The 9,763-nt window shown below is 36.9% G+C and overlaps 2 protein-coding genes and 1 long non-coding RNA gene across 4 annotated transcripts; 2 read left to right on the top strand and 1 right to left on the bottom strand.

The window, feature by feature from the left end:
• Positions 1 to 265: 265 nt before the first annotated feature.
• On the bottom strand, positions 266 to 2,325 carry LOC111485516. Of its 2 annotated transcripts, none has more exons than XM_023132444.1 (6): positions 2,190 to 2,325; positions 1,757 to 1,815; positions 1,440 to 1,673; positions 880 to 1,150; positions 675 to 752; positions 266 to 514 (listed from the first exon to the last, which is right to left on the bottom strand). In XM_023132444.1, exons 3-6 carry the CDS (start codon positions 1,667 to 1,669, stop codon positions 464 to 466), a joined length of 630 nt encoding a protein of 209 aa, XP_022988212.1. In that variant the 5' UTR covers positions 1,670 to 1,673; positions 1,757 to 1,815; positions 2,190 to 2,325; the 3' UTR covers positions 266 to 463. The 2 variants fall into 2 exon arrangements, with proteins under 2 accessions (XP_022988212.1, XP_022988211.1); XM_023132443.1 differs by having other exon boundaries at positions 2,001 to 2,314.
• A 1,196-nt stretch (positions 2,326 to 3,521) lies between these two features.
• On the top strand, positions 3,522 to 4,812 carry LOC111485546. The gene is made up of 3 exons (XR_002718682.1): positions 3,522 to 3,634; positions 3,746 to 3,801; positions 4,604 to 4,812. It is a non-coding gene; the product is annotated as an uncharacterized LOC111485546 (long non-coding RNA).
• A 4,476-nt stretch (positions 4,813 to 9,288) lies between these two features.
• LOC111485538 (arabinogalactan peptide 13-like) lies at positions 9,289 to 9,763 on the top strand. The gene has a single exon (XM_023132469.1). It carries the CDS (start codon positions 9,410 to 9,412, stop codon positions 9,587 to 9,589), a length of 180 nt encoding a protein of 59 aa, XP_022988237.1. The 5' UTR covers positions 9,289 to 9,409; the 3' UTR covers positions 9,590 to 9,763.

Here is a 9,763-nt window from a genome sequence, read left to right as displayed (position 1 = left end):
CTTGCACTCTCCCTCACTCACTTCTTATCCTCGTTGCCATCGTTTCCATTCATCGTCATGGCCCAAAAACATGAACTTCCACAAGCATTTCAAACATGAGACTAGTTTAGGAAAGAAGCAATGAAGTCAAGAGTGGTTAATACCGAAACCTATGCAGACAAGCCCTTTAGAAAACAAGCTAAAATTGTTGTGATAAGCATATTAGTCTTAAGGAAGAAGCAACCAATGACTTGAAAAGCAAGAAACACATAAAATTACAAAGGTCAGAATCCAAAAAGTAATGATTTCTAGAATTAAATTTACTGAATTAGCCAATTACCAAACAAATAGCACTACAAGAAATTGGGTGACTTACAATAATATCATCTCAGTTCTGAAAAATGGGCTATCAATTTCACCAAAATATGGCTACCAAACAAGAGGTTATGTTATTCAATCCCATATGTCTTTCTATCTGTGTCTCTCATTCTGAGTCGCTATCCATACTTCTCATTGCCTTCAATCCTCTGGGTCTCTGCATCCCAATATCATATTCTCAGCTCAACTTGTTCTTATTAGAAATTAAAACAGAACAAAAGGGTATGGGATGGATTGATCATACTTTGTTGTCAGCTTTCAGATTCACACACAACAGTTCAGTGAATGTTTTACATTAAGGAGTTGTATTTGTTTACCTTTTTTGAGGTCTTCTTTTCCCTAACCTCATACCTCTCTTGGCACAGGTCCGATAGCCACGAGCCCGGCATCACCAGCTGCATCCACCACACACAGGGATAAGGGAGTTAGCTAATATATTCAAAAGGATTCCTCGGTCTGACCCGGGATTGCGTTCTTTTCGTCCTTGGCTCTATCGAGCACGATCGAATCTAGAACACTTACAACTAAGCTTTTCTGTAGTAACTTGGCTCTCTTCTTAGGCCTTTGAGGAAGTTTACACCCTTTCATAGCCATGAAATCTTCTTCCTTCTCTTTGCTAGATAGAGAAATGTAGAGCCTTGGCCACACAAACCCTTTTCGGTCATTCCCTGTCGTGTGATCCATTGAGGCTTTTTCATCCACGCCCATTGAACCCCTCGTCGTATAGTATCGATCTTCCTTCTCGAGTGATGTTACGGATGTTCTTTGATTGTTAGTTGGTGAAACAATGTTCCTGTCACCAAACATTACAAAATTAGCACCATTAATAGCCTACATGATTCTCTAAAGATTGCTTAAGATATACATAAGGATCTAACAACATACAACCAGGAGTCTCTAAAATCAAATTATTGCATTCAAATAGAAAGATTCATCATCAAATTCACTAAAAAGGGTGGAAAATCTTGCATTAAGATGTTCAAGAACTAACACATGATCTTGTTTTAAGCCGTCCAAACACAAAAACTTGAGAGATTAAAGAATAGAGTAGAATTTACATGAACTTCTTCCTGGTTTCTTACTTGTTAAGGCGATGTGTTTGGTGCGCTGATGAAGGTTTCTCATTAGCTGTAAGAACTCGGCGATCCCCTTTGGAAGAAACTTTCTTCTTCCCTAAACAATCGGATTTACTACTAATTCTTTGTGGTTCCTTAACCTTCATGTATCTCATCCTCTTCCTATTCCCCCACTGCAACACAAAATCTGTCTCACCAGATTTATTGCTTTTCTGAGCTATTTCTTCGTTTTCCATATCTCTGCAACAAAAATCACATCCACCCATTTACTTTTTTCTACAAACAAACACTTCAAAATCAAACAAAACCCCATAGAAACAAACCTCAAGATCCAAGCCAAAAACTCAATAGATCACTAAACACGATTTCCCCCTAATAAACCCTGCGATCAATGGAATAAAAACCATTACCCTCCTGCAATTTCCACTACAAACCCATGATTTTTTACCAGACAAAGATGCAATAATCAAGTACTCCAAGTTGAAAAGAAACAGCCATTACCAGATTCAGAGTTTCTTCCACAGAAATTTAAACAGAACAAAGAATTAGACAGGAAATTAAAATTACATTCGAAATCCATCAAAAAAGCTTCTCCAACGACACCATCAATCATCAACAGAGTTGCAATGGAAGAAGAAGCCCCAGTAGCCAAAGAAGCGTGGAAATGGCGAAGAAATCTTCAAAGAACAAGAACAGAAAAACGGCTAGAATGGAAGAATAGGCGTTAAAGCTTCATGGGTTACACTTAGATTTTACCATTTCAATGGAAACAAAGAAGAAAAATCGGCGCTCTTCAGTTCAGTTGCAGAGGAGAAGCTCTTTCTGTTCTTTTTCTTCCTTTCTTTCTCTCTTTGTTTGCTTCTGTGTTTTTCAGTTTCACCCTATTTCTTCTCTTCCCACTTTTCTTTTTGCACTTTTTTTAAAAAATAAAATTTGAAAATCAAATGGAAAATTGGGGAATCTTTGTGACCGTTGGATTGAATGGACGGTCAGATGGAGTTCGGGTCGACCCGAATTGAATTTACAGTGCACGTGACACCGGGGTTGATGAATTCAAACGAAATCTATTGAATTGAATTTGCTTACATTACACTAATCAGAGGAGCTGCAATCTGCTGTGGCCATATGTACTGTTCTTTTTTGTCCTTTTTAATTTATTTTTGACACGTCATCATCCTAATCCTACTTTACCTTGATTGTTGCCACGTCATCCATTTGCCTTGGTAATGGTACCAATGTTTTAAATATTTGGATTTATTCTCTTTTCTCACTCTCTCTCTCTTTTTTTTTCTTTTTTGAATAAATTTACAAACAAATGGTGAGGAAATAACATAATTTAAAGAAAAATAAAAATGATTTTAAATGAGGTTTTGTTTTGTTTTTTTTTAATTATTAATATGTGTACCTCCCATTTCAAACCTCATCTTTTCGTCAACGTTATAATGTCTAATGTTGATGTGAGATTCTACTGTTAGTCTGTGCAAGCCTCGGACTAATATGACTCGGCTTAGGCTGAGATGACTTATCCTAGTTGATGGGTCGAGTCTTATGGTCAAGATGACTTATCTTACCATAGGTGTCAGTAGCATAGTAGTATGACTCGGCTTATGGCTTAGATGACTTATCCTAGTGGATGGGTGTAACGATACACATTCCAAAGAAAAAAAAAAGTGATTTTCGGCAGGATTCACTCAGACCCCCCTTAAACTCTAGGGTCGCAGTGGCCGCCTCCTTTAGGTAGGAGCAGACGCTAGTGTACGTCGGGGAAAGGAGAGACAGACGCGCCACTAGAGACGGATGAACGACGATGCTTCCACCGGCGACAGTAGCCAAGCCCCGCGATTAGGGCTGTTGAGGCTTTCGGCCGAGGAAGATGAAGCGGGGGGCGCAGGTCAACCCTCAGCATTTTGCGAGTTCGTCTCGACTAGCATGCAGCCTGCACTTCGCAAGCCACACTCGGACACCACCACTGGGCCTCGTTTCCCTTTCGACCCAAACTAGAGGCGCACCTTAGAAACCCTACGCCGGCAGTGTTCTTCGCAGCCCGTCAGTTTCATCTCCATCGGTGGCTTCGTTCACTCTCGGCTCAGCTAGGTTCGGCTTGGCATTGCGGCTTGGCAGCTCGACATCCGAATGGTATACCGATTTCTAGGTTTTCCACCCTTCTGGAGTCATTCCCACCCTTGTTTCAACCATTTGAGGTCAGTATAACTCCATTTTGGTAAACACAACTTGCGATAGGGACATACCTTGGTAGCTAGGCATAAGAGCTAGTTGTGAAAGGGTTCTAAATGTATCATGTTATCTTATAGGAGGTAGTTAGGCGCCGAAGTTAGCATTGTGGGTGACTTCGGCTAAGGCCAAAGAGGTAAGTAACCTTACTGTTGGCGTTAGTTATGTATGTATGTTGGTGCGTGCCCGTGGCCCTTGCATGCACCATGTGTGTTGTTGATGTATGCTAGGTTATATGTTTTTTTGCAGTGAAATGCTATGTATGTCATGTTTATGTATGTGATGTTTGTGACACGGTTTGCTACCCTGTATGTATGAGCTTGATTGACATGTCATGATTGTAATGAGAACCCCGCCTGCCATGAATGTGATGACTAGTATGCTACGATATGCTTACTCGATGTTTAACCCAGTTATGTTATGAAATGCGGTGAGGGGATGGAACGTTGTATGTATAATGCCATGGAGGTAAACCTTAAGAACCTTATGCACGCTATGGTTATGTACATGGGGCACTCCTCCGTTATGCTACTGATGATATGGACGCGTACATTCAATATTGTGTTCGCCACGATATCATGCAGGCCCTCCTTTTCCGTGGCATCCAGTATTGTATGTCATACATACCCGACCAAGCCAAGCCTAGGGAGTTTGCATGCGAACTCGCCTGGTGAGCCCACAGTCACGCACGTGGGCCATGTGTGGGAAAGTATCATGCATCTACCCCCGCTCGGACAAAGCAAGGGCCTAAGGCCATGGGAAGGAATGGAAGACAGACCCCTCTCTCAGTTTCTTTCTTTTGACACTTGTGCTCAGGTATGTGTATTGTGTGAGACCGCATGTATCCTGATGTATGATTATATGCTTAACCCCAACATTGGGGAGACTTACTGGGTATTTTATATAATACTCAAGCCACGTGCTACCTATATTTTCAGGTAAGAGCAAGGCTCCCATGTACGGTTGACGGTGGATGCTGCGAAGGCCATGGAAATCTTAAGGAGGGTTTGTAGTGTCGTAGGCATCTTGTTGGATTCTTTTGGGTTCATAATTGTTGCAATTGTTCCTCTAGTTCTTTGTTGATTATTTCTAGGTTAGCCTGTCGTTATTGTTTTCCCCCATATATGAACTGCTTATAATAATGAACGTATTGTTGTTATTGATACTGTCTGTCGTGAACTCTCGTTCTGTCGTTATGCAAGTACAAGGTAACGTTGCTAATTGGGTTAGAGAAAATTAGGTGCGTTACAATGGGTCTGGTCTCATGGTCGAGGTGACTTATCTTAGCGTAGGTGTTAGTAGCATACTAGTATGACTCGACTTTTGGCTGAGATAACTTATCTTAGTTGATGGGTCTGGTCTCATGGTCGAGGTGACTTGTCTTAGCGTAGGTGTCGGTAGCATCATCAAGCTAACTTGTCTTAGTCAAGGAAACCTATAAGAAATATTCTCAAACATGTATGTTGTTAGGTCCAAAATGCACTTCAATGCTTAAATTAGTACTTAGATTGCAACAGTATCAAGTTTAGCGGATAGTATTGTGTACCTCACGAATTTGATAGATCTCATTTATTATACTCTTTCCACATTGCACCATTTATCGAGGTTGTAGCCCGTGGTAGTGGGAAGTAAGAAGATGAGAGACATGTGCTTCAACTCGATTGGTACACAGATTAGTGGGGTCCTCAACAATGTGCCCCCGAACCTTCGAAATCTCAGTCGTGTGCATAACTCACGTGAATAGTCAGCCTTGAACATCTAATCTTTCCCATATAACGCTTGTATTAATGTTGTCTTGTCATAATAATTTTATTATATACTATGTAACGATAATATCATATAATTCATCACTCTAAAATTTTGCCTAATAAAATTTAATATGGTATAAAATTCCAAATCATAATTAAAAAAACGGTATAAGATTTAAGAATGACAATAAATTTTATTCTAATTTTAAAAAGTATTTAATAAATAATAATTATTTTTACTTTTGTGCTTTTTATCAACCCATTATTTACTAAAAATGAATATATTAATTCTTAAATTTAATTGGAATACTTAACATTAAAGTGAGGTTTTTGACACATTATTATTATTTTTTAATTATTTTTTTTTATCTTTGTTAGAATAATAATGATAATAATAATAAAACGCCTATACCCAGCAATAAAATTAAGTATAAAATCTATTAAAATATTAACTTAATTAATTTTAGTATATAAATTCAAAATATGAAGCTTAATTAATATTTTAAAATGAATTATTTTAATTTATTTATTCAGTTTAAAAATAATCAGAAAATAGAAGAAAATCATTAAAAAAAAAAAAAAAAAAAAGATGGATGAGACATGTTTTAGGTAACATGAAAGATCCTTGGGACAAAGGCTAAACAACTGCACGCGTGGACCTCTATCGAAAATTATCCCTTGAAACCGGAGGACTAATGCTTTTGATTAGGTTAGATTCAATGCGGACTATGATTCCAATTTCAATAAGCCCAACGGCCCCTCCCTAAGAGGAAGAGAAAAGAAAGAAGTGTCCACATTCATTCTCCTTTTCCTCTTTATTCTGTCTGTCCGTTCTCTTTTTCTTTATTCTTTTTCGACAGGCTAGTGTTATATACATGAAAATGTAACTGGACTTGAAAGTCTCGGTAAAGCTGCGTGCGGGGATGGATTACCTCTACCTCATCCCCCTCGCTCTCCAACTCTCCGTCTCTTCTCTTTCTCCTCTCCCTATTGGTTGGTTGGTCTTGTTGCTTCGCTCCTTCTCTTTCTCTGATCTTTCTCATTCACCTTTTTCTTCTCGTAACCCTATTGAGTCAGTAAGTCAAATAGTAAGGTCAGTGGTTGAGACTTTCGCTCTTCTAAGTGTTCCAGTTGTCGGAGCGACTCTCAGCGGAAACACAGCATATGTCCAGAAAGTCTACGCTATAATCCCTTCATTTTCTTTCAGGCTTAGGATTAGTAAAAGGGACTGATTTTCTTGAGCTAGGATATATTGAACAAGAAAAGAAACTGCTTTTGTCTCTCAAAAGAGCTCTTATACGGGAAAATTGGAGGATTTTGTAAGACAGATTAGGAAGCTTTTGAAAACGTAGTGCATCCAGGTAAATAAGGAACGAGATGAATACAAAGGTTAAATGAGCATCCCACACCCAAAAGGTGCCCCAAATAGTAGGTCTCCCTCGAAACCCTTCTCCCTCTTCTGTGAAGTTAAGGGACTTGGCTTTTTCTCGTTCTTTCTTCTCCTTTCGTTCTCTTCTTTCTTTTTCTATTTATTCTCAATTCTCCTTTGAGAGATTCTGTAAAAGATTAGAATGGAATTGATCGAGAGTCGCAGCGAGACTGAGAGGAGTACTTCTCGGGATAACATTGCCCAGGTTGAGAAGAAATCATTTAGGTTTCTTCGGAACAAGAAGAATAGGAATTCTTCTCTTCGATGAGAGATAACCCGGGCTTTAGACACTCGCACTATTAGAAAGTTGTCTCCCAAATCACAGTGCCTGCAAACTATATACTACTACGAAATACTAGAAATAGAATATAAGTAATTTGCTGGCACTTTCATCTAGTTAAGAGAGCATTTTATTTTCCTTTTTTAATTATTTAATAGAAAATTATTTTCTTAAATTCAATTCATTTAATTTCTTCAATAAAATCGTATTTAATTGGTAATTATTTTTTGTTTATAAAAACAAAATTAAATATGTTCAAAGAGAATATTAGAAGTTAAACGTAGGTCCGTAAATTTTAATAATAATTAGATAACTCTTCTATTTAAAACTTAAAATTTTCATTATTTAATATTTCGTAATTAAAAAAAAATTGAATAAACAAAATTTAAAAATTTATTATAAATTGAAAATTTTAATATCGCTCCGAAATTTCATATTAACATTTTTTTAGTTTAACTATTAATTTAACCTAAACTTAATTAATTCGTTGGTTCTTTAAATGTATGTATGTATGCATGTATGTATGTATGTATGTATGTATGTATGCATGTATGTATGTATGTGTGTATGTATCCCGCCCTGTGGGATGATTTGGCCCAATAAGGGTTAGGAGTAAGCCCAATAAGGGATAAATGGCCCAATTAGTTCAATGCTCATTGCTTAGTGGGCTTAAATTAAGCCCAATAAGCCCAATCTTTCTTTGTGTCAATTTTAGATATTTATAAATATAAACAATGATTTCAGAAATGTGTAAGTAGACGTGGACAATGCACCAACTCAAATATTATTGTTAAAATATCCATTTCAATCCCTAACCAATTAATGTCTCATAAACTTCCTCTTATTTGATCCTATTTTTCGAAACATTGGTGCCCGTCCTCGTTCTCGTCCTCGTCCACGTCTATAACCTAATTGTTATTTGATTTAACAACACGCTCGTTTTTTCTCGACTAATTAATTATCGAAATAATATTCAACATTAACTCATTCTAAAACGTTCTTTTTTCATGGATTGGGCTGGGATATTGTTTCAACCCAAATAAAATTTTATTAAATAATGAATCAAACTCAATCTAATTGTAACAATCGCACTTTGATGACAGCAGACTTACGATTGTGCGGCATCAGTTCTCAGTAGCAAGTGAGTTAAGTCTATTCATTCTTGCGTTGCCTACGGATATGTGACCCGTATGCTCGAGCCTCTAGCCTCGGTTAAAAAAAAAAAGTTTTAGACAATGGGGACTGAGAGATTTCGAAAGAGAGTTTTGAAAGCAAGAGTTGAGAAATCGAAATTGGTGTTAAATGAGAATGTAAGCAAAAGACAACAACGAGGACTTATTGCATAGGGAGAAGTTAACCTAATTTTTTTGGTTTGGGATGAGCCAGTTTAAGTCATTTATTTAAACTTTTTATTTTTTTAATAAAAGTAAATTACTTTTATTTCCAAACATTACGACTCAATTTTAATATATATTTTCATTAATTTAAACCAAACCCAAATCAAATAAAGTCACAACTCAACCCGAATTGAGTTGAATTGATCGAATTTTTCCAACCATTAGATCATTCATGGTCGTATACTTATATACATACATACAGTTCCTACTTTCAGAAAATATCTCTAAATCTATCTTAAAGGAACGTATTTTTATTTATTGGTAAGAATATTACCGTTCAAGCAATAAAGCAAAGATACGAGCCTACAACAAATTACCGATACAGTTAAAATATATTCAAAAGATCATTGATTGTCGAAACAAATCATCGAACAACTCAAACATTTGATATAATTAAGATGATAACGAGTATAATTTCACCAACTATATAACTAATAATGATGAAAAGAATAAAGGGTTATCATGATTTAGTCTTAAAAAACCCTAAACCAAGCAAAACCAACAGCTCAACTTCTTGATTNTGAACGAACCCCTCTTTTCCCCCTTTCCCTTAAATATCACCTTGGTCAATTAAGGGCACTTTGGTAAATTCATTCTCTTACTAATTCTTTTTTCTAAAAAAAGAAAAAAAAAAAAAAAAAAAAAAAAAAAGTGGTGTCCCTTTAGCCAGCTGTTTGGCAATAGACACCACCAAATGAAACCACCCTGTAAAAACCTTAAATAAATAAATAAATAATTATATAATTTTGGGCTATAAATAGGAATGAACCCACCATCATTGACATGAACCAAAGCAAGAGAAGGGCATTTGAAAGGTTGAAGAATAAAGATCAAAGCTTGAAGCTTTTTGGGTTGGATCATCTTCTTCATCTTCTTCATCTTCTTCATCAATGGAGGCCATGAAGTTTCAAGCTTTGATGTTGGCCATGGTGGTGGGAGCTATGGCGTTGTCATCCACCATTGTTGCAGCTCAAGAAGCTCCAGCTCCAAGCCCTGCTTCGGATGCTCCTCTTTCTCTTCCCACTTTAATGGCTTCTCTTGCTCCTCTTGCTCTTGGATTCTTCCTCTAAATTCTTCCTCTCCTTTTCATATATGTGTTCTAAACCCATGTTGGAAGGAATTTATGACATGGGTTTGTGTTCTTTTTAAGGATTTATTAGGGCTTGGGTTATGAATTCTGAGGAGATGATTGAATTTATAATGTATATTTTTCCACATTAATCTTATCTTATTCTTATTAATCA

The sequence above is a fragment of the Cucurbita maxima genome, unplaced genomic scaffold (assembly GCF_002738345.1).
Source record: "Cucurbita maxima cultivar Rimu unplaced genomic scaffold, Cmax_1.0 Cma_Scf00010, whole genome shotgun sequence".
Taxonomy (NCBI): domain Eukaryota; kingdom Viridiplantae; phylum Streptophyta; class Magnoliopsida; order Cucurbitales; family Cucurbitaceae; genus Cucurbita; species Cucurbita maxima.
This window is presented reverse-complemented; position numbering and strand designations above follow the sequence as displayed.